This window comes from Solanum lycopersicum, chromosome 7 (genome assembly GCF_036512215.1).
Source record: "Solanum lycopersicum chromosome 7, SLM_r2.1".
NCBI classification, from domain to species: domain Eukaryota; kingdom Viridiplantae; phylum Streptophyta; class Magnoliopsida; order Solanales; family Solanaceae; genus Solanum; species Solanum lycopersicum.
In genome coordinates, this window is record NC_090806.1 from 58,596,173 (window position 1) to 58,620,804 (window position 24,632).

At 35.7% G+C, this 24,632-nt stretch overlaps 1 protein-coding gene across 1 annotated transcript; it reads left to right on the forward strand.

Annotated features, from left to right (window-relative positions):
• Window positions 1-1,153: 1,153 nt before the first annotated feature.
• Window positions 1,154-24,270, forward strand: LOC101261136 (RCC1 domain-containing protein RUG3, mitochondrial). Its single transcript, XM_010325654.4, has 6 exons — window positions 1,154-1,875; window positions 3,702-3,841; window positions 19,893-20,087; window positions 22,921-23,049; window positions 23,137-23,292; window positions 23,537-24,270. Exons 1-6 carry the CDS (start codon window positions 1,334-1,336, stop codon window positions 23,728-23,730), a joined length of 1,356 nt encoding a protein of 451 aa, XP_010323956.1. The 5' UTR covers window positions 1,154-1,333; the 3' UTR covers window positions 23,731-24,270.
• The last annotated feature ends 362 nt before the right edge of the window (window positions 24,271-24,632 follow it).

The window sequence follows — 24,632 nt, forward strand, 5'->3', positions numbered from 1 at the left end:
TGAATAGTTGATAACAAAATTAATTATTTTAAAAAAAAAAATTAAATTTTTGAAGGTATCATCAACTACTCATTTTCATATACATTCAAAATTAGAAATGATTTTCTCAAAAATTGAAAGAACTTAATTGAAATTGAATAAAAAAACTACATTAATAATTTCTAATCATCTTCAAATCTAAATAGTTTATCGAATTGTTCAAAATGTAAGAAACTGTTTAGATAAAATTTTAAAACTAAATAGAGTAAAACTAATAGTGATAAAAAAAAAAAGGTGAAGTTGTGGTAAAAATGACACTGAAAATAATAAGTTTCAATGGATGGAAATGAAAATCAATTTTGAAAAAAAAAAGAAGAAAGAAAGAGAAAAATATAAAGGAAAAAAAAGTTAAAATAATAAGAAAAATAAGAAAATATATTTTATAACAAAATACTTGTAAAAATAAAATTATATTAGTTATTTTAGGGTGCTCACTCTCTTTGAGAGAGTGCACACCACTCTCTTGTTTGATGAACGAAAAATAATGCAATTATATATATTCAAAATTATTTAGTGGGGTAATAGGACTATTGTAAAGTTAAAATGTCTTTTTAAAATTTCGGGACAACATCAATGATGACTTTATGTCTTTTCTCATATTATTTTGAGATAACTTATTTCATCACTATGATATAAATGGTGGTATAAGTTATATCAAACATGACAACCAAATAAGACACCAAAAATTTATCCTACGACTATTTTTATCCCAAAACTATTTATTTTTATCTCTCACACCAAACGACTCTAAAGGAAATAGGAAATTAAAAAACTTTAAGTTTGTTATAAATGTATATTTTGTTTGTTTGAAGGTATTAATTTTACTTAAAAATTATTTATACTTTTGTAGGCACATAAAATTTGTTGGATAAATTCATGTATAAAATTTATTTTTAATCCATGTTTATTTGAATTGAACAATTAATTTGAATTGCATAATTAAATAAATCTATCACCATCAAATACAAGTGAAAAATTTGTTTTATCTTAAGGCCTAAATATTAACCAAATATCGAGTGGCATGATATTTTAATCAAATTCAAAACCAACGAGATCAATCAAATTCAAAACCAACGAGACTATAAGGTAAGTTTGATGTCCCATGTTAATTTACGGCATAATAATTCTTTCATCTTTTGTACCAAAGAGAAATTGATGGTGCAAAAGTTTCAAATATGTGAAAGAGTAGGGGTGAAAGTGCACTTTGTTTCACCAATGAGAGAACATTGAGTTTTGAGTATATATAAACTAGAGAAGCTGAACAACCACTGCTCCGCCGTCGAGCCAGACGTTGATGGCATTCTATTACCGAACTCGTCGTGCTCTTCCAATTTTCCGGTGGCGGCGTCACCTTTCTTCGTCTTCTTCTTCCAAAGTTGCTCTTCTTTGGGAATCTAAGTCCACCGACTCACAAAAAGCAGTCACTGTCCAACTGTATTCCTGGGGACGTGGTGCTTCCGGTCAATTGGGTGGCGGTATTGAAGAAATTAGAATATACCCATCTCCTGTTGCTTCATTTTCTTTGTCTCCCACTTTCCGGTTATCCTCCCCCATTCCTGGTCGTCTTCCTTCTGCTCCTGTGCTGCTGTCGTCTTCATTCAATGAGGGGAAGGTGGACGTTGAAATAGGAATTTCTTGTGGGCTTTTCCATTCAGCTTTATTGGTTGATGGGAATCTGTGGATTTGGGGAAAAGGTGATGGGGGTCGTCTTGGGTTTGGCCATGAGAACCCAGTTTTTGTTCCTACGTTGAATACTCATTTGGACTCGGTTCGAAGTGTTGCTCTTGGTGGGCTTCATTCCGTAGCTCTGAACTCTCTTGGGCAGGTCTTCACTTGGTCAGTACCAATTCCAACCTTGTACTGTGCATTTTTTGCCTTTCCTTGTGATAGAAATAAAGAAAGTGAAAAATTAATGTATTACTTATTTGCTCATTGTTGTTTTTACGTGGAGAATTGAAAGGTCTTAATGCTTATTGTTAACAAGATTTCATTGACAGTAACTTTTTTTATGGTCTCACTTTCGCTCAGCAATAGGATGAAATGTAGAGGTCCTAAAGGTTGAAAAGATTTGGGTCTTGACCAAAAGAATATCTGTCTAGTCTTATTAGTGCCTTCACTTGGTTTTGCTTGATAACTAGAAAGGAATGGAGAAAAAGGTTGAAGTAATTTTGATGCTGATCCGAAGATTTTTCATTTCTAGTCTCTTATTTTGGCTACAGCCCCTTGTTGCTTGTTATTTAGAACTGTAAATTTAATATGAATGGTCACATACAATGCCGCGGAAGAGGGTGTAAACTTGCTTTATCACTGTTCTTTTGTGTAAATAGCTGTTGTAAGGAGAAAGGAGTGAGATTTTCATTGCATATTTGTATAGTCTTGATAGTGTGTCCTTTATGTAGTTTCTAAGGTAAATAGTATTTATGTGGACGTATTAGAGATCGAATGATCTCTCTGATGAACCAGCATATATTTATCCTGTCCATAATCTCTTATTTTTACTTACCTCTCAGTAGGAGCTCCCACCTTTTTGCTCCCTTGTTGACTCAAACCACAACTTTAGGGTTGCAGGTGGAAGTTACTTATCATCTGAGCAACCCCTTCTAGTTAGTTTACTATCTCTTTGTCATGACAACTGTCGCTTATATTGTTATTGTGAACTTAAGATGAATGAAGACACAGAATGGTTGCACAAGGTAAAGATGTGAATTATGTATTTAAGCACTTCTGATAATTTGTTTCGACCTGTAGTCGGAAGACATACCTTTAGATATGTGTAATTGTGAATTGAAGAAAAAGAAGAAAGATTTATGAACGCATATCTGTTTCCCATTTTTTTTGTTGTTTTGACCTGGAGCATGGAAAATGCCTAATGCGATAATGCCTATGGTTAGCAAGGTTTTCATGTATAGTAATCTCTTTGTAGCATGACCCGCATGTAGTTTTGCTAAAAAATATGGAGGTACTAAAGTTTGAAGTAGTATGGGGGCTGAATAAAAAATCCAATTTTGTCTATATGGCATGGCCTTCACTTAGTTTTACTTTGCCAATAAATAGGGATGTATAGAAAAGTTGGAGGTATTTATATGCTGAATGAAAAAATCCATGTTTAGTCTCAATTTTTGGCAACAATCTTATTATCATATTTGTGAATCTAAGATGCTTGAACACATATAATGCTGCGCAAGCGAAACTGTGAACTTTTTTTTCACAGTTCCATTGTGTATATAGACATCATCACCCCTTTTCAGCATGGCACTATACTCGCCCTTTCTGCTAGGTCTAGCGAAATAGGCTTTAGGATGAATCAACATTGAACTCATGCATTTTCCATTGAAGAGTTTGACATAGAAGTATTCTAATTCCTTTAGTGAAAGAGAGATAAAATTTAATTGTTGATGGTGAATAGTTTGACATGTTTTTGGATTTTTTTTACCTCCTTAGCTTTAGCTTAGGCTACTTGTACTAGTGCTGATATGTTTTTTTTGCCCTTCTGTACTAGAGCTAACTGGTCATACCTTTTGTAACTTGGCATATTCCTGATGCCCATTCAATGATAATCTTTAATCTTATCACAGGAATAGTTTGAATGACTTGGTGAAATCATAATCAGCAGTTTTGTTCATTGTAACTTGATTCTTTTATGGAAAAAATGAAGTTTTCAGGGGTTACGGTGGCTTTGGCGCTCTTGGTCATAAAGTTTATCACAGAGAGCTGGTCCCTAGATTAGTGGAGGGTTCTTGGGATGCAGAAATATGCCATGTAGCAACCAGTGGGACACATACAGCTGCTATAACAAAATCAGGTAGGATATTCAAACACTATCACGTTTCACACTTCACCAGCTAGAGAAAATGTGGGTATGTGCTTTTCTTTATGATCGATAGCTACAATTTTTGGATTGTTTGATTTAAGTATTCAACTTCTATGTAGCTGATTCATCATTAGTAGTTATAATTGGATTACTCATTTGACAATAAAATCACTTCTTTCATTTTGAACTCGATCTTACTTTATCAATCCGGAGTTATCTGGATGGTAGTTATTGCTTTTCCTAGGTAGAAAAATCTTGAATTGGCAAACAGTTCTTCTAGATGAAGCTTTGTACTAGACCTTTCAAAAGAAGCATGCCCAAGAAATGTGATGGTAGTAAATTGGAATATTCATCATCCATCCATCATAGGGTAATACCACTATCCCATTTTATTAGACATGCTTTCCTTTTTAGTCTGTCCCAAAAAGAATGACATCATATTTAGAAACAATTTAACTTTAAACTTCCCAGTTTACCATTAATATAAGATAATTTATAGTCGCACAAATGTGTATGACTTGTTTTAGACCGTAAGTTTCAAAAGTCTTTCATTCATAAACTTCTGCCTAGTCAAACACGGTCACATGAAATGGGATGGAGAGAGTATAGTTTTTCTAGTAATCTTGAAATTGGCTAACCAACAATATTCAAATATGTAACTACACATCTCAGCTATACCACCTCTACCATTGATTTAAAGCCCCGGGACATCACCAAGTAAAATAGCTTGCAGTCAACTTCCTTGAAAGGGCTTCTGAGAATGAAAAGATGCAGAAAATATAGCCACAATGGTCGGCCGAATCTCTCTCTCTCTCTTTATATATATGTATATATATATATATAGAGAGAGAGAGAGAGAGATTTTGAGAACTAGTACTATTGTATTTCTCAGCATTAAGGAATGTTAGCCACCTCCAAAAAATTACTAGGTAGTAAGGTTAGACTCTAAATCTTTATAGAGCACCTAAAAATCTACACCAAAAAGTCTACCAGCTCATCTATTTCCTCTATATAGTTCCCTTTACACCAAAAAATAGGCACACTAAGCATTTCCATTTCACATCATGAATGGACTTGATTTGTCTTCAAAACATCTCTCATTTCTCTCTTCCCACTGTCCCACCATATACATGAGGGTATTATCCCCGATCATTTTTTCTGGCTCTTGCTGTCCCCTCTTCTCATCTAGCAACTCATTAAATCAGCAGTATGATCAGGCATTGTTGGACATCATCCATTCAGTCTTTGTGAGACTAAAGAATAGCTGTGGACTTGCAATGCAAAAAAAGATGGTTGTTTGTCTCCCCAGTTTCATTGTACAGAAAGCATCTAGTCACCACCACTCTTCCTTTTTCTTGTTGCACTTCATGAGTAAGACAAACTCTCTTCACTACTAGCCAAGTGAAGCATTTGATCTTGATGGAGCCATGCTTTTCCAGATATTCTTCCAGATCTTTGGACACTCACCTTGCATCATACTGTTTTCCCTCTTACAAAATCTGTTCACAGCGAATACACCATCCATTGTGTGTCTACATCTCAATGCATCAGGTTGCAGAATAGAGCCAGGGAAAGTGTCCAGTATATTCAATAGACTTGTCACGCTTTCTACTTTCCAGTAGTGGTAGGCATTCGGTAGTTTGGTTCGGTTTCCATGTTTTTGGTTTTCGGTTATTGAATTTGTTGTACTGAACACCGAATCTAAATAATTCTGTTAAGTTCGGTTTTGGTTTATTAAATTTGGTGTTTTCTGTTATGGGCCTGCTTAATGGGTTTTTTAGATTTTAGATTTTAGATTTTGTGATTTTTTTTGGTTTGATGTTTCACTAATGGGCTAAAAGTAACGCTATCATAGCTTAAAATATTACAATATAAACTGGTAAGTGGTCCTGAAGTGTTAAAGCTATTATTAAATATTAACTGAGGACTTTTTTGGTGCTTTAGTTCTGTGTTACTAAAGCATGTATTCACGCAACTAAACATTTACTGTACCTTAAAGTTCAATAAATATGGAAAGTTTATCTCTGTTGTCTCAGTAAATGGCCAAGCCGGAACAATGATTATTTTACCTGAAAACTCATTCAATGAAGGATGGGGGGACTTGTCTTAAAGATGGACAAATTCATAAATCAAAAGGCAGGAGTACAAGTCTCTATTACTGAGCAATGAGGTCCCACTTCCATGGGACTAAGGGGAAAGGATAGTTACAAAGAAATAATACAAAGAAGCAAATGGAGTGCTGGAGAATAGAGCTTGACTCCGATGGCTTTCTTTGAAGGAGAAAAAGGACCACTGAGTAGGTGTTTGGTGGGAAGATTTCCAAGGGTGCGTCAAGATAACCACCAAAAGTGTGGTTAGGAGCTGGGCGGAAAAGGCATGGATGGGCATCCACAGTTTGCAGATTTATGACATGGATGGAACTCAGTTCCTATTTGAGTTTCAATCGAGACGAGATGCAAAGCACATACTCATGGGAGAGTGGGGTTGGAAAAATCACCTTCTACTTCTAGAATGGTGGACACCAATGGCAGGAGCTTTTCTGGCAAATCTTAACTTCGAGTGGTTCTGAGTGCGTACACTAGGTCTACCACTGCAGTTTGGAATGATAAAGTGATGAAACAAATTGGAGATCTTTATGGGGGATGATTGGAAACAGTGGAAGTGACTCAACTAAAAAACCATCTATAATGAGCTCGAATTTGAGTACGGGGATCGAGAGAGAAGATTCCTTTTGTAGTGGAGATTAACGATGGTGACCTCATATTTACACTGGCTCTGGCCAGATACCGAAGAAAGGAAAGGGATGAGCCCAATAATTGAGGCAACAATACAAGGAGTGAGAAAGGAAAGGCTATAGAAAACCCTAATCTACAGTTGATAGATTCAGATGACAAAATTGGGAAGTCTTTTTCAAAAGATTGTCCAGTGGTCCTTAGCAAGGACCCTGACACTTTTACTAGTGGTAGCCACATGACCCTTGAAGGAAATGTGTCAACACTTATGCATGGAGTGGACCCAGACAGTCACAACAATTTTATAGGGAAGAAATTTTGTGGGAATTGTTGTGGGCTATTAAAGCCCAAACCTCTGATAGCACAAATTTCCTTAAAGGGAAAGTGTTGATCCTATGTTAAAATTCCTCAAATAAGTGTACACTCCTTTTTCTCCAAATTCTCTTAATAACACAGAGCTAGAGTCTGTTATGAGAATGAAGATCAAGAAAATACATGGAAGCCAGAATTCAAGCGGAGAAATTAACATGCAGAGCGAAGGAAGAAGAGAGGAAAATGACCTAACCCTCTCCATGGAAGATGCACATGAAAACTTGACTGGAGAAGAACAAAGTCAATTGTTAGCAGGACATCTTAGCGTATATGAGGAGCCGGTGCCAATTTAGATGGCAGAACCTCTTTTGGAACAGGAGAACGAGGACAAGGCTACTATCTGGGTGCAAACCAATGTTCTAAAATTCAGTAGGATGTTTGGCGCAACCTTTGAAGGATGTGCTAAAATAGCTTTTGACCTTTTTATGAAGATAGATAAAAAAAGAGGCCTATTAGATCAAAAGAATGAGGCGAACAATAAATAAACCAAACAGAGTTCTATTCTTAAAAGAACTTAGGAACCTTGAATTCCATGTGAATTTTAAGGATGGGGAACCTACTCATATCTTGGAATGTGAGGGGGTTGAATGGGTGGGGGATTAAAGGAGCTTGGTTAGAGGTTTAACTAAGCAATGGGGAGCTGATGTTTATGTCTTTCTTGAGAGAAAATTGATGGGAGGGCATGCTACTTTATTAAAATAAGTTTGGCATAACATGTGGTTGGGAGAACTTCATTTAGATGAGTTGGGAAGAAAGGGGGGGGGGATTGCGGTGATGTGGATAAGAGGTACATCTGGTAGGGGTAGGAGGGCAAATGCTTGCTTGTAAGTTGATAGGCATAGAAAAAAAATCTTTCTTGGTTTCTAAGTGTTATGTATGCTGACTGTAACATAGAGATCAGAAGGGAATTGTGGGAGGAGCTAACAATAATTAGACATTCTTGTGATGGGCCATGGGTTGTGTGCAGTGATTTCAACGTCACTAGGTATCCTAATGAGAGAACTGTCAATAACAATCTATCTAGGACAATGACAGAGTTCATTGATTGGATTAATGAGATGGAATTAATTGATCCTCCTTTATTTGGAGGATCTTTTACTTGGAGAAGGGGGAAAACCATACAACAGCGTCAAGAATAGACAGATTCCTATATTCTAGTTGATGGGAGGAAGTGTTTCCACAAATCAGACAGTGTTCTTCCTAGAGTAGGTTCAGAACACAACGCCTTGCTTTTGAATTGTGGAGAATGGACTCCAAGGAAAACAAATTTCAAGTTTGAACAATGATGGATGAGAGTGGAGGGTTTCAAGGAGAAAGTCACAGAATGGTGGACATCCTTTTCAGTCACTGGTACAACCTCCTATATGTTGGCCACAAAGATGAAGATGTTGAAAGGGAAACTAAAGGAATGGGGATTTGAAAACAGAGGTAATTAGAAGCACAGAAAGGAACATCCATCGAGGAACGTAAACCACTAAAACGAGTTTGCAGAAGTTTCCAGGAATGAGGAAGTAGCATGGAGACAAAGGTCAAGGGTACAATGGTTGAAACAAGGGGATAAGAACACCAAATACTTCCACAGAGTTGCCACAACCCACCGGAGATAAAACACAAATGAAAAACTAGAAGTGGAAAGGGTAACTATCACTGAACCGGAAGAGATCAAGCAGATGATTGTAAGCTTTTATCAAAAGCTTTATAAGGAACCAAAGCAATGGAGACCAACATTCAACTTGCAGGGATATGAAGGAGTGATTGAAGAAGAGAAGGTTTGGTTACAGGGACAGTTTGAGGAAGAGGAAGTTCTAGAAGCACTCAAGTTGTGTGCTAGTGACAAGGCCCTAGGCCCTGATGGTTTCCCTACGAGATTCTACCAGAGCTTCTAAGGAAATTATTAAGTTAGATATCATGAAGAAAATGCAACAGTTCCATGATCAACATGTTTTTGAAAAGAGTTTGAATACAACCTATATAGCTCTAATCCCCAAGAAAGTGGGAGCTCTTGAATTAAGAGACTTCAATTAAGAGACAGCAGACCTATTAGTTTGATAAGTGGAATTTACAAAATAATTGCCAAGCTTTTAGCTGAAAGACTAAAAAGGTGATAAGCAAGCTAGTCAATAAACATCAAATGGCCTTCAACAGATCATTGACGCAACTTTGATAGCAAGTGACTGTTGACTCAAGAATTACAGGGGAAGATCCTGACATCATGTGTAATTTGGACATAGAGAATACCAGAAATTCCTGCTCAAAATTCTAGAGCAGATGAGTTTTGGGGAAAGATGGTTGATGTAGATTGCCTTTAGTATAAAAACCGTCAGGCATGGAGGGTTTTCACAACATGATGAGAGTGTCTAAAATCATTGGATAAGGGGATTCACGATTGACAATCTTTTAGGGGAGGAGATGCACATATATCATCTACTTTATGCAAATGACACAATCATTTTCTGTGAAACAAAGGCAAGTCAGATTTCATTCATAAGGATGACCTTGGTGATTTTCGAGGCAGTTTCTGGGCTAACAATAAACTGGAGGAAGAGCTGCATATTTCTATTAAGGAGGTTCCTCAAATACAAAGTTTGGCAACTATTTTGGGGTGCAGAGTGGAGCAGCTTCCAATGACCTATTTAGGCATGCTGCTGGGACACAATCACAATGAGTTAGAAATATAGGATGGCATCATTGAGAAGACTAAAAAGAAATTAGCTAACTGGAAAACCCAATACATCTCATTAGAAGGGAGAGTTACTTTTATAAACTCTTTCTCACTGCTTACTTATGTAATGTCACTGTTTGGAGGAAAGGCTTGACAAGCTAAGAAGAGAATTTTTGTGGTTGGGAAACAAAGAATGAAAGGGCCGACATTTAGTTAAATGGCAGGTTGTACAACTTCACAAGCAGTCAGGTGGACTTGGAATCAGAAATCTGAGAATTCAAAATGCATGTCTTCTCTCAAAGTGGCTATGGAGGTTTACCAGGGAAACACATGCTTTGTGGAAAGAGATGATAGTAAACAAATACGGTATGGATAAGAAATGGTGCTCCAACTTAGTCAACTACACCTATGGAGTTTCAGTATAGGAATTTGTGACACTACCTAATTAGAAATGTAGACTATAAAGTGCGATCTGGAACCACGACGTCATTCTGGAAGGAGAATTGGATTGGAAATGAGTCACTGATGGTCTTGTTTCTAGACCTTCTCCTCCTGAGTACTAATCCGGAAGAGACAGTGGCTGATGTTTGGTCCCAACAGGGATGGAACATTGTGTTTAGAAGATTCCTTAATGATTGGGAGATTGGGAGTCGCTTTGTCATTACAAATATTGGATGGGTTTACGTGGACAACAATGGAGGAAGACTCTATTAGATGGAGACATAGGAGCGATGGGGTGCTATCAGTTAACAGATTATATATCAAGGAAGTGAAAGAGTTGAAAGGTGGTAAGATTGGTCCATGGAACCAGATTGAAAACCAAGGTACCTGTCACATCCCAATCTTGGATTGTAACTGGCGTCGTCGAATTCTCGGAGTTCTTAGACAAGCCTCTTTCATATCATTCATTGCATATACATAGGGAAAAGTAGTGCGGAATTAAAACTTTTCACAAAACATAATATAGTCTTCAAAATCTCTTTCATATAAAAGTAATAGGAAATACTAAGTCTCAATCTTATCATCTCAAGACACAAGAATACTTGGGACACGATCCATACTTCAAAATACGAATATAGAAATACTTAGTCTATTACAATACTTTGAATGAAAACATAAAGGACACATATATGCCCTCGAGTCAAGTGATCAAGATCTTCTAAGTCTAAGTCTCCACTTCTCAAAGCTCCTTACCTACCAAGAACTATATAGATAGATAAACGCATGGAGTTAGTACAAACACATGAACTAAGTATGGCTTTATGCATAAAAATCATGAAAATGGACTTTAATCATAATAACATCATTAATCAATTTAGAAACACATAAGATAATTCTAGCATGTAATTTCCTCACTTAAGTCATCCTAAGATTCACTTAAGTCACACAAAGAGAGACTGCCCATACACCCTCTCTAGATGTGCCTAAACAACCCTTAAGATTACCTATAATGAGTCACATACATACTTACAAAACAAACATAAACATCAAGGTAAATTCTTCTACCAAAGGTGAACTCTAAGTCTCACTTGAGTGAGTTATGAAGCGACCGCCCATACAATCCCTTACACACACTTAAGAGATCCGATAGACTCTCTAAGATAGAATCATGCTCACATAAATCACCAACACATAGATGATATGACATTCTCTTCCCAAAGGCTATCAAAAGACCTACTTAAGTAAATCAAGAAGATAACGTCCATAGTGACCTCTTCAAGATTACCTAAATAATCCTTAAGACCACCTAAGGCTTAGATCATGTCCACAAAATTAACAAACTTCCCTAACTAGAGTCATACTCAAGACTTCCAAAGATAAGACATGAAGAGATCATCTCTTATGCCATATTCACACTTTAGCTAAGGAATCCTTAAGTCACTTTAGATTAGGTACTCATTTATTTACATACATACTCCTTAACATAAGTCAGTAGTTCATTAAGACTCATACATCACATAAAGTACATTCAAATAATGGTCTTGGACAAGACCTAGGAACTCCACATAACACCTTCAAAGTCTATTTTGCAAACCACCACCTAAACTTCATAAACTCCTCAAATGCTAATAGGTATTCCATATGATGAGAATAGGCAATAACCGACATAGACCATGGTAGCAAGACACGAAATCAGGAGTTTTATCCTACTCCGATGAGGTTGTTCTACTTGCAAATGGTAGAACTTGGACACATCCAATGTAGTTACATTGTTAAGGAATATGAAGGGCATACCTTGTATTCTAGTCTCATACTTAACTAGAACTACTTTCCCTTACCATACTCATTCGGTGCTAGCCTTCGTTCTCATAGATCAATTCTCATTAAGGTTCATATAAAAGGGTCCCATATCTAGTTCATGACCCAATTACATTCAACCAACCAAAGCAAGGTCCACTAGGGCATATCTCACTATGGTGACAAGAAGCTCATCACGACTTTCCTAAGGTATGATATGATGCCGTTCCGACCAATTAACCTTAAGTCCGTCACTCCTTTATTTTGAAGGATACCATTACGGCTTACACTTCAACAATCTTAACCTTTCCCTTAAGTCAAGGTTCCACATAAATGACCTCGTATCATCATGCAAGGTCTCACCTATATTCATTTATTCAAGACTAAGACCCTTTAGGTTCCTAAGTCAAGACATCACATATTCACATAAGCATCAAGTAAGGGACCCAAGTCTACCTAAACAAGACCAACATACTTCCATCTAACACAAATTGCCTATCTTCCTTTAGACTCTTAGGAATGACCCTTAACCTTATTTAGTCATCCTATTCATTACCTTAACATTATTAACCTAACCATTTTAGACTCATCCAACCAACTTAGGATCAACCATGTATCAACTCTAAGACTACACACTTAACACATAGCCATAACATAACATTATTAACTAAATAGTATCGATAGTCTAACACATACTTTCACATATAGGTAGATATGATCACACATCATCAAATCAACTGTACAAATAGCCATATAAGTTCAAGTAGTTGCCAATAGGGCCATGCTTATAATATTGCATAAAGTAACGTTGACAAGGCCACATCAATTGCAAGTAAAACACATAACACCACCACCATATGTGGACCATACCAATCACAATAGAATTGAAGTATACTTAATATCAAATTAAAGAAATCCGGGCAGCATACCTTCATTCCCTTATTCACACTTCAATTCTATGCTAAATCATCCAATTCAACATCACAAGGCCCTTACCCAAGGCCATAACCAACAATTCAAGCAATAATAATAAAATCCAATGAAAGCTCTATCAAGTCAATCTAGGTTTAACAATCTAGGATCAATTAGATAACAATTGAATAAAGCCCATTAGAAACTACATAACAATTCATGAATATTAGCTTAATATCAAGTAACCCACATTATAGTCAAAAACTAGGATTCATCCAAATTCATGGGTTCATAGGTAATTTATGTTAAAATCATCAATACAATATCAATTAGATCATAATTCGATGTTTAGAATTCATTTATGCAAGAACCCATGGTAGAATCATGAAATTGGACAATTCACTTTAGCAAACTTTGAATTACATCTTGAGAGTTGGGCTCCTTGATGAAACGAGTTTCAAGGATCAAAAGCCATACCTCAAGGATGATAATTCTTCACTTGATGAAGAATTTCGACACAAAAACCCCTCACCAAGATGCCTTTTCAATTGGGTCTTCAATGGAGGTTTTGGGATATTTTGTAAGTGTTTTGGGTTTTCAATTTGGAAGAATGAAGTCTTTAAGGTGTTTACCCTTTATATACTTAATTAAAATACCCAAATAATCCTTAAATAACTGTCCATGACTTAATTTAGAAGCGGAGTGAATTTACAATTCACCTTTTGACTTGGCAGCAGCCTGCGCAGGAAGGCAGTTGCGTGCGACACCTGCCCTTGACGGGGCGTTACAACCACGACGGGGCGTCACAGCCCTCCGTCGTTGGCTACAATGGCCGGCCAAGCTTCTTTTCCCTCTCATGGTTAAGTCCCCATCGACGACACCCTTTGACGGGGCGTCAACAGGCCTACGAGCCGTCGATTGCTTCGTCGTTTGGGGTCTGCTTGGGACTGCCATGCCAACAGTTTTGGGTCCTTCCTCAAGGACTCTTAGATGGTCCTTGGGGATAATTTCCCGGACATTTCCAACCCAAATATGATCGTTTATAAGTTTAACACCTCTCACATGAATTTCATCCAAAACGAACACGTAAAACTCGCCTAGACATACAAGGTCGACTCAAGGCATATCTTTCGAACGCCTTGGACGTTCTTGGTCGTTTGACCTCCAAACTTTACGAAACTTTAATCACTGCCTATACATGCTATATTAACTCTATTAAGAACCTGAAAACACTTGAAACACACATAAACACATAGAACCACATTTTAGACATTTAGGTGACTTAGTCGTTAAACGTCTTAGTCGTCCCTTGACATTTGACTTCCAACACCCCTAATACTTTAGCTACTATCTATATACCATATTTTAGACTCATTTAGGACTTTAGACCATCAATACCAACATGTTAGGCTCTAGTTAACCTAAGTCATTTTCGGGGTCTTACAGTGCCAACCAAGGTGAAGTGTTTCTCCTGGTTGGTTGTAAGGAAACGTTACTCCACTCATGAAAGATTAAATAAGAGAGGGTTTCACATTGCTTTTGGTGCTCTCTATATAATAAAGCTGAGGAAACTAATAGACATATTCCTACATTGCAAAATGATAACATTATTGTGGCACTTTTTTTGGGCCTAACACAAATAGAGTGGACCATGCCGGACAATTGTTGGATGAGAAAGTTGGGGGGGGGGGAGGTAAACTCAGAAAAAATGGTGGAGTATGATTCCGTCATGCATATGGTGGTCCATATGGATGGAGAGAAACAATAGGTGCTTTGAAAACAAGGCTAATATATGACAACCTCTTATGTAAAGAAGAAGGAATAGATCAAAATGCACAAATTATAAATTTTATAGGAAATATGTAATCTAGTAGTTGTTTTGTCGTAGATTGAAAATTGATGTAAATCTTATAGAGGTCTTCGGCATGTCCTTAATGCTGATGAATACAACCTTAGCCTTATAAAAAAACAACATTAATATTTTGACAATAACAAAACTCCAAGTGCAATGGCCAAATCACACCAAATTTTCCACCAACAATAACAATACAACAATGAACGGCAATGTAGTTTCTTCCCTGAGACCAGTGCCAAGTGCCAACAATAACAAAACTTTAGTACTTTACGCGCTTCTTTATTGTCTTGACCACTTGAAGTTGATTCTTTAAGATATATAATCAAATAAATAACGTGTTGAACTTGACACTACTAAATACATGAAAATTGCAATCAAAGATCAACAATGCAAGAGTTTTTTTCACTATTTGTCATCTCTAAAAATAATAAATCAAATGTGTCATGCAACACAATAAGTATTTTATTTTTTGCGAAAAAACCAAAAAATACGAAGTCATATCAAGTTCAATTTTCTCAAGAAACTCCAAATTTTTTTCAACACAAATAGGATTTGTCTCTTGACTACGCCAATCTTAGACAAAAATAAGACATTGCCCACATTTGCGAGTCAATGAACTTCTAAATGGATCAAGAATGCAACCACAGATACTAAATATGCATTCCGATGCCACACTCGACATAGGAATAACGAATACATCTCGAGTCAACTATCGAAGTATAGGTAACCTAGGAGAATTAACTTTCCACCAAATTAAGATATCAAAATTTTCTGATTCAGGCTCTTGGTCTTTAGCAAGGTATCTTTCCAACTAAGAATCTTCCTTTTGTTTCTTCATGTAAAACTTAGTTATCAAATTTTGAGAAAGACCACAAGTAGATGAATCATATGAAAATGATTGATTCTTAGAACTTTTTGAATACTTACTTGCGTAGACCGCAAATAATTTCTTCAAGTAAGTTTGTGGTTCCTTATTTACTATCTTTTACTATTCTTCCCAAGTAATTCTTCAAGAGCGAAACTAATGTACACAAACTTATACGAGAATCCAACACGGAAACAATAAGTCTTAACTTTTCTTCTATTCCCACAATCATTTTACGCAAATCAACATTATCACTTGTCATACACCCTTTCAAATATGCATAAAGCCTCACATATATCCTCATGTTGAACATTACAAGTAACATATCGCGAACTTGAAACTTTCAATGTGAGCTCTTAAAAATTTTCACGAAACTTTGTTGCATTCTTACATTAACCCTATCATCATTTTGAATTGAACCTGCAATACTTTAATCTTCACAAACATTAGTAGCAAGATAAAGGAATAACGTTACCATCATAAAGATCTAACCTCTCAAAAGGCCTTCTCAAATTTTTTTCTGTGGTGTCCAATATCAAATAGGTGGGATTCCACCTAGTAGGCACATCTAAAGATAACATTTTATCACATTCTATCTTTTGCATTTCCAGAAGTTTCTTTGTCCTTCGTAAAAGATGTTCTAATATATTTCTTCATTTGCCTTACCCATTTGATAGAAAGACCAATTTCCTCCAAATCATCTTGTACAATTAGTTTAAGTATGTGAGTTATACATCTTACATGGAGATGCTTACCTTTCACCATATCAGTTTCCCACATATCTAACTCTAAATTGCGATATTATTTGAAGAAGCATTATCAACCGTAACAGGTGAAGACATTGTCCAAGTTTTAATCAAGTAAACAATTACTAATATACTGCAGCGATAGGGACCAAAATTCAATATTTTTTTTATGAAGCATTTAATCCTTATCGATAAAGTGAGCAGTCAAACACATACTTTATTGATAGTGATTGGGTGCTTAGAGTCTATAGTAATTGCTTACTTGGTTGAAACTTGGATAATGTCTTCACTGTTATTGTTGATAATGCTTCTACAAAATGTCGCAATTATAGAATTGTCTAAAGAGTTAGATATGTGAGAACTAATATGGTGAATGGTAAGCATCTCCACGTGAGATGTATGACTCACATACATAATCTAATTGTTCAAGATAGTTTGAAAGAAATTGGTCCTTCTGTCAAACTAGTAAGACAAATGGTGAAATATGTTGGATCATCTTCTACAAGGATAAAAATACTTCTTGAAATGCAAAAGATAAAATGTTATTTTTAGATGTCCAACTAGGTGAATCCCACTTATTTGATATTGGACACGACAAAAAAGTTTGAGAAGGCCTTTGAGAGGTTTATTCTTTATGCAATTTTATTTCTTATCTTGCTACTGATGTTTGTGGAGATGGAAGTTTTGCAGGTTCAATCCAAAATGATGATTGGGTTGATGTGAGGAATGTCACAGAGTTTCTTGAAAAATTTTATGAGCTTACATTGGAAGTTTCAGGTTCACTGTTTGTTACTTGTAATGTTCATTTTCAGGATATGTGTGAGCTTGATGAATATTTGAAAGCGTGTATGACAAGTGATGATGTTGATTTGCGTAATGTGACTGTGGGATGAAAAAAAGTTCAAGACTTATTGGGGAACTCCTGAAAAGATAAACAAAATGCTTTTTATTGCTTTTGTAATGGATCCTTGTATTAAGTTTGTGTACGTTAGTTTTGCTCTTGAAGAATTATTTGGGGCAAGTAGTAAATAAAGGAACTTACTTAAAGGAATTGTTTGCGGTCTATGTAAGTAAGCATTAGAAAGGTTTTTTTTTAAAGAATCAATCATGTTTATCTAATTCATCTACTTGTGGTTTGTCTCAAAATTTGAGAACTAAGTTTTACATGAAGAATCTAAAAGTGTAGGCACTATATATGAGTTGGAAAGATACCTAGTTGAAGAGCCTAAATTTGAGAATTTTGATATCTTAATTTGGTGGAAAGTTCTAATTTCCTTTACTTTATCGTTGACTCGAAATGTATTGCATATTCTTATGTTGAATGTGTATTTAGCACGGGTGGTCGTATTCTTGATTCATTTAGAAGTTTATGGACTCCCAAATGTGTGTAATGTCTCTTATTTGTGTCCAAAATTGGCTTATACTAATCCTATTTGTGTTGAACGAATTTGGAGTTTCTTGAGAAAATTCAACTTGGTAAGTCTTTATATTTTTTGTTTGTTTTCGCAAAAAATAAGATACTTAGTTTTGTCTGACATATTTGATTTTATTATTTTTAGAGATGACAACTAGTGAAAGAAACTCGATCTATGTTGGTAATTTTCAAGTATTTAGTAATGGTGAGTTCAATAAGATATTTATTTGATTATTCCTTTTTTTCTAATCTTAAAAGTAGTATTCTAACTTTGGGTTTTATCTTAAAAGTTCAAGTTGTCAAGATATGAAGAAGGTTGTAAAGTACTATAGTTTTTCTTTATTGTTGGCACTTGGAGTGGTCTTATGGAAGAAACTAAATTCTTGAATCTTGATGGAAATTTTGGTGTGATTTGGCCATTACTGAGTTTTGTTATTGTCAAAATATTAATGTTTTGTAGTTGATATGTGGTGAATAATTGTGAGTCCATTGTTACTTGTTAGTGTAATGAGTGGAGAACTCATGGATGCACATATGGTGAATTATTGTTACTTGTTAGATTGTCATTGTTGTGTAATGACATGGTCATTTGTGTTTGTTAAATTGTTAGTGCCATTTTGGCTTTCATTTTCTTTTACTTAAGAGAAAGAAATGTCCCAAGTCCAGACTACTAGGGATGTTCGGTACAACATATTCAAAAATTGAAATGAACTATCGAATGGGAAAAATATTATTGAATTATTGTGTGTCTACATTATACATAGAAACCCTATTTATAGACACTATAATACAATCCTTTAGCAAGTCAGAAACTATATATTATTCCTATTACTATTCATATTCTAAGTGGGATTGTGTATAACCATTCCTACTCTAAAAACACTTTCCAATTATAGAAATGTGTCATTTTTTTTTTCTGAAATAGACTAAAAAGGAAAGTTTGTCACATAAATCGGTATAGGGGGAGTATTACGAGTGCAAGATTTAATGCATAAATAACTTAGCTCCTAACCAACTACCAACTGACCCCTAAAAGTTTATATAATGTTAGTTAAATGGTTTTTTGTCTACTATCAAGTTATTCAAAGAACATTTACGGGTAAGCCTTTACCTTAGAATAAGAAATTTGTATCTTAACAAATAAAATATACTACTTCCCACTTTCTAAAAAAAGGGGAATATACTACTTGCCCAGTTTTGAATGATGTGATTATCTCATTAGAAAACATAAATAGTACCCCTAGTTTACTTTATTTTTCCCTTTGTGTGTAAGTTACTAGGAAAGAGGGTGTAAAAGATTCAAGTTCTGAGTTAAGTAATGAGTGGCGGATTACCCCTAGGTTATCCACAATTTTTGATGAATAGTATGGGCTGATCCATATTTGACCCACTTTTGAAATGATCGGATATCCAACCCATACAAAATGGTTGGGTCGGGTGAAGTGGATGGCCATAAATTTCCACCATTTTGACACCCTTACATCTTATACTTTTTTGATGCAAAGTAACCAATGGTATTTCTAGTTTTGATAATTCATGCTTTTGAGTGTCTCACCTAATGCATGCCTAGGTTGTTGAATCCATTGCTTTACGGGTAGAAATAAAGTTTTCTTTAAAAGGCGTTTTTCATGATATGAATGTAGAGGATGGGTGGTTCTTCACTACACTTTGTTCCATTTGTATGATACTGTCACTATTTGAACAATAATTCTTTTTCCTTTGATTATAATTTTAAAACTTTTCTTATTAATGCGTAAAATTGAAATCAATTTGCTTTATGTAGTTTACTAAATGAAAATGTAAGTTTTACTTTAAAATTTTGAAGAAAATATCCGGATTCACACAAAAAATTTGATGCTTTTAGTTTGTACTTCGATTATCGCCATTCGACAACCCATTATGTAAAGGAAGTCAGAGGTTTTGTGCTTGAAGCATTTCCCTCCCTCTTTTGTGTGGTGGTGCATATATGGGAGGTGCACTAGAAACTGGCTTGAAGCTCTCTTCTTACTAACAAACTGATAGTTGATAGCTGTTGGCCATGTCTACTATCAAAACCGCTCCAATGTAAAATAATAGCGTTAAACACGGGAATGTGTGTCTACAGCTTATTGAGGAGTTTGTTGTGAAGTACTTACTGTTCTAATTATTTCCTGTCTTTTACTCTATAAAATTTGGATGTGAAGTACAAATTAGTGCTGATTCTTTTCCTTTAACTTCGAGTTTATATTTTTACGTGATGTCAATAGGTGAACTTTATACTTGGGGCCGAGATGAAGGGGATGGTCGCTTGGGCCTTGGACCAGGTCGAGGCCACAATGAAGCAGGTGGTCTTAGCATCCCTTTAAAAGTAAAATCACTTCCTACAGGTGTAGCTGCTGTTTCATGTGGTGGGTTTTTCACAATGGCACTTTCAGAAGAGGGAGAGCTCTGGAATTGGGGAGGTAAGATTCTATCGCCTTTTGATGCTTTTGCCTTATGATCATGTCAATTTTTTGAAAGGAAGGGTGGTTTGTTCCAGTTGACACCATTATTTGTGTTTGATCCTTATCAAAAAAATTAAAAAGAAGGTCGCATGCTTTTCTTTTGTCATACATGAGTGCTGAAAGGTAATCATGACTTCAAGTGGAGACAAAATATCGCTTGGATGTTGTCTTGATTTCTTTATTGCAAATTAAGTGGTCTAGATAGTCTTAATCCAAATGCCTTGTTGTGGAACATAATCCCTAGTATTACACTTAACCGTTCCTTCTGTATTAGTCGAACATTGATGTCTCAAACGTCAAGCTAACCCAGAAATTTCACTTCCCAAGCTGATGCAATTCTGTTCATGAATTAGTCATCTGAATAACAAATTGCATGGATCTGTTCCTTTCTTTTCCTCAAATGGTAGATTGCAAAAGGGTCAACTAATGTTGCATGGACAGTGTTTGTCTTTTGTGAGACACACACACAATTTTTGTTAGCGGGTCATTTCTAAACTGAAGTACATAGTCATTGAACATGTACACATTTTAAATAGCGTTTGTTCTTGTCCATGAATATATATGACTTCCAATTAGCAAATGAATAACCTAACTCTAATTGCATATTTTTTTGTGTGTATACACACAAATACTAATCTGTGGGCACATACATTAACTTATACACATGTATCCTGTGTCAATCGGTCCCAAACTTTTTAAAACAACATATATGATATGGAAAATCGTTCCTTATGCTATTGTATTATTCCTTTTAGTTCCTATAATATCTTACTAAGCACATTTGACCTTTAATTAAGTAATATTTGTGTTTTTAGTCCTTTTACTAACGGAGCCAAAATACCATAACGAACTGATAACTTTACGAAAGGCAGTTCGGTCAAGATAAAATTCTCCTAGAGAATACTTTGTTTTTCAACCATTCTAGTTTGGATCATCCACTATATAAAGAATCCTTTTTTTTATGCCTTGGCTGCATAATTCTTCAATTGAAGACCAATTTCTTTTGAAGTTTGTTAGTTAGTTATCCTTGTGATGAACTTCACAATTGGATATGGACAAAATGTAGGTACAGTGAAATTGGAAGCATTTGCAGTGGTGTCTTGTGGGCTACGTTTCTTGACCTATCCACCCTCTTCTCTAACCTCACAAGTTACTATTAGATTAGCGTAACTTAATTATAACTTGTGATCATTCTAGGATCTTGCACAATTATTATAAGTATTGAAACAGGTTTCACATTAATGAAGTAGTATCAAAAGAGAAATGCGAGGAAAAGAATAAAATTGGGAAAAGCTGATAATAGACTTCGAATATTGGAGCAAAATACACCCACCCCTGCCATGAACTGTGCACTGAATTTTATTTTCTAAAAACATGTACGATTTGGTTATATATAAGCTTCGAAAGTAACAAATTTGCAGTTGTTTTGGTTTTCAACTTATTGTGTGTAGTTACTGACAACTAATCCACCAAAATAATACAAGAAGAATTCATGAAGTACAATCGAAATGAAAATTTAAATATCCAATTGGCCTTAAAAAATAATACAATAACACAGGGACTAAAATAGCTATATCCCCTACATGTTATTATCATAACATGTGGGATATATTAAATGGAAGTTGGAATGACAAAAATTCTCAAAAAATGTACCTCCTGCTTACTGGAATTTAAACCACAACATTTCCGTTACAATGCTGTGGCTTTGGAAGACCAAGATCCCTCCAAAACTCTTGATTTACCTGGTTAGTGGCTAGGAATGCATGCCTAACACATGAAAGACTACAAAAAAGTGGTTTGCAGATTTGCTCACAATGTCTACTATGTGATTAGATGCGGAGACACATGGCCACCTTTTCATCCATTGCAAGACAACTGCTAATATGTGGTACATGCTCTATCGTAGTTTAGATCTCAGTTGGGTCACATCTAAAACTACCTTTGAGTTGCTCAACAACTGGAAAGGTATAGGTAGAAGAAATGGGGAGGAGAATTGGTGGCAGCTGATCCCAGCCTGCATATGGTGGATAGGTTGATAACTTTTCGAAGACACAAGCAACCCAACACAAACTTAGGATGAGTTCCCTTAGTCTATTATATATTTGGTGTAAACAGTATTTCTTATATGTTATATCACCTTTATAAATAAAAGAATATATGTTTCATTTTGTACAACGATGTTAAACGAATTTTATTTGATTAAAAAGTTATTTGTCTAATAGCATTTTAGTTTGAGCCTTCTACTTGTAATAAAATGTATGTATGTATTTGTTTCAGATCATCTGTTGCTCTTAAATCCAGCAAGTTCAGCGCCCCAGCATAATAATAAACCAGACCCATAATGATGAACAAGACCTAGATACAAACTTGATGAAGCATCAAGTCTTGTGCTCCCAGGGCTTTGATCTGGTGGTAATTGTGAACATGTGATATGGGGGCTAGGCGTACATCACAACCTACCATAGTTAAAAGCCTGGTATTTAAATGGAGAAGGGTAGAGGGGTGAACCTATAAATCTGCTGAGTTTCAAACCTTGTGCCATTGGCTCCAGGGTTTTCCCCATTATAAATAAATAAGTATCGAGTCTTGTACTTCTATTTTGATACAGGTAAGAATAATATCAAGTCTCGTGCTAAGTTCTAGAATAGATATTGACTTTATCTGGTAGAGGACTGGACATTCCAGCATTGTTCTTTTTTCTCTACTTTCTTGGATGTATTTTGAGCATCTTATTGCCTATTACATGACCTTTCTTTCGATCAATAACATTTCTGGTCTTTTCTTTTCTCAGCCAATTCAAACTATGAGCTGGGAAGAGGTGACAAATTAGGTGGTTGGAAACCACAACCAGTTCCAAGCCTTAAAGGTGTTCGTGTTATTCAGATAGCTAGTGGGGGATATCATTCTCTAGCTTTGACTGGTAGCTTACAGTGAAACTCCTCTATGTAACATGCATCTCTGATCTATGTATCTGAAATACTTATTTAGAAGTATCCTTTACTCTCAGATAAAGGAGAAGTGCTTTCATGGGGTCATGGAGGCCATGGTCAACTGGGTAATTCTTCTCTTCAAAACCAGAAAGTTCCCATCCAAGTTGAGGCTTTGGCCCACGAGAAAGTCATCTATATATCTTGTGGAGGTTCATCGTCGGCAGCTATAACAGGTAAAACATGTCACAATCTGTTTGGTTTAGATGCATAACATAAGGAATAATGCAGAAATTGTCATCCATTAAGTCGATGCTATGAATAAAGGACTTATAAGAAAATTGTTCTCATCCAATTGTTCCCACTTCCCATTGCTGCTTTGGAGACCTGTTGGTTAATAAGCCATGACCAGTGCTGTATGATCTTTAGCTTATTGTACAAAGGATGTAATGCATTAATGATTAATTTTGCTGGTGACAGATGGTGGGAAACTGTACATGTGGGGCTATGCAAAAGATTGTCAACTGGGTGTTCCAGGATTGCCGGAGAAACAGTCATCTCCTATTGAAGTCAAGTTTCTTATGGAGGATGATGGACTTGGGAACCATAACGTGCTTTCAGTAGCCATCGGTGCTTCTCATGCCATGTGCTTGGTTTCCAGGTCAGGTCACTGAGTGTTGAAAAAGGATCACTCTGGTTGTATTATGACTCAAAAGCAATGAAGCAGTTCTCTGCAGCTTTTATTTGGTAAAATTCCAGGAATTTTTTTTTTCCAGGAAAAATTTAGAGTTGGTCCATTGGGGATGAACTCTGTTTTCACCAAATGAGATCTCCAGAGTTTTGAGTTTCTTTTTCTTGCCTTAGTACTCCGAAATAAATAAAAGTTGAGATGCTTGTTAATCACCAAACTAGCGGCTAGTAAAATTAGGGCACAGTACGTGTGCCTTTCACAGGCTTATCGTGGTCATATAGGTTTGTGACAAAGCAGCTTTTGAGCTCTGAATGTTGTAAAGAAATAACCAAGACTCTTCCTAGGAAATGTTTAGCATCATCTTGATTAGCTTTCTTGATGATTAGTTTTCCTTGACATGTTGATGCTAGTTTTATAAGTGGTTCACCTTAGAGACAGAAGAGAATACCTGTTAAGGCTTCAACATTTGTTTGTATAAATGCTATTTGAGTTACTATCTGCAAAAGCTCATTTTGATGATTCACTTTTACTTCTTATTATCATTGATTTAAACTGTTTTGAGTAGTTTGCTCAGAGGAATACTTTCAAAAATTTGATGATGGAACATTGGTGATCTCCCATTGGTATTTATGTTTCAGAACTTGGCCCTTTGGTAGTCAGGTCATCTATCAGAGTGAAAATTCATTCTTTTTTGGTGAGCTGTTGCAGAGTTGTGGTCTGCAGCAACCAAACTAAGGTTTTACTTCACACTTAGGTACATGACTAAACTGGGGAATTCCTTTCCCCAAAGAGAATTATCACTTGTGATTTGACCATCAAAATGCCTTGGTCAAGCTGACATCTCATATGAACTTGTCATGTATTCTATCAGTTTTATTTTGTTGC

What these genes read in the sequence shown, in the direction of transcription:
- LOC101261136 (XM_010325654.4), top strand. Translation starts at nt 1,334, where the DNA reads ATGGCATTCTATTACCGAACTCGTCGTGCTCTTCCAATTTTCCGGTGG. An exon ending in AGCTGCTATAACAAAATCAG is followed by an intron (nt 3,842 to 19,892) that starts GTAGGATATTCA and finishes TGATGTCAATAG; the next exon opens with GTGAACTTTATACTTGGGGC. An exon ending in ATCGTCGGCAGCTATAACAG is followed by an intron (nt 23,293 to 23,536) that starts GTAAAACATGTC and finishes TGCTGGTGACAG; the next exon opens with ATGGTGGGAAACTGTACATG.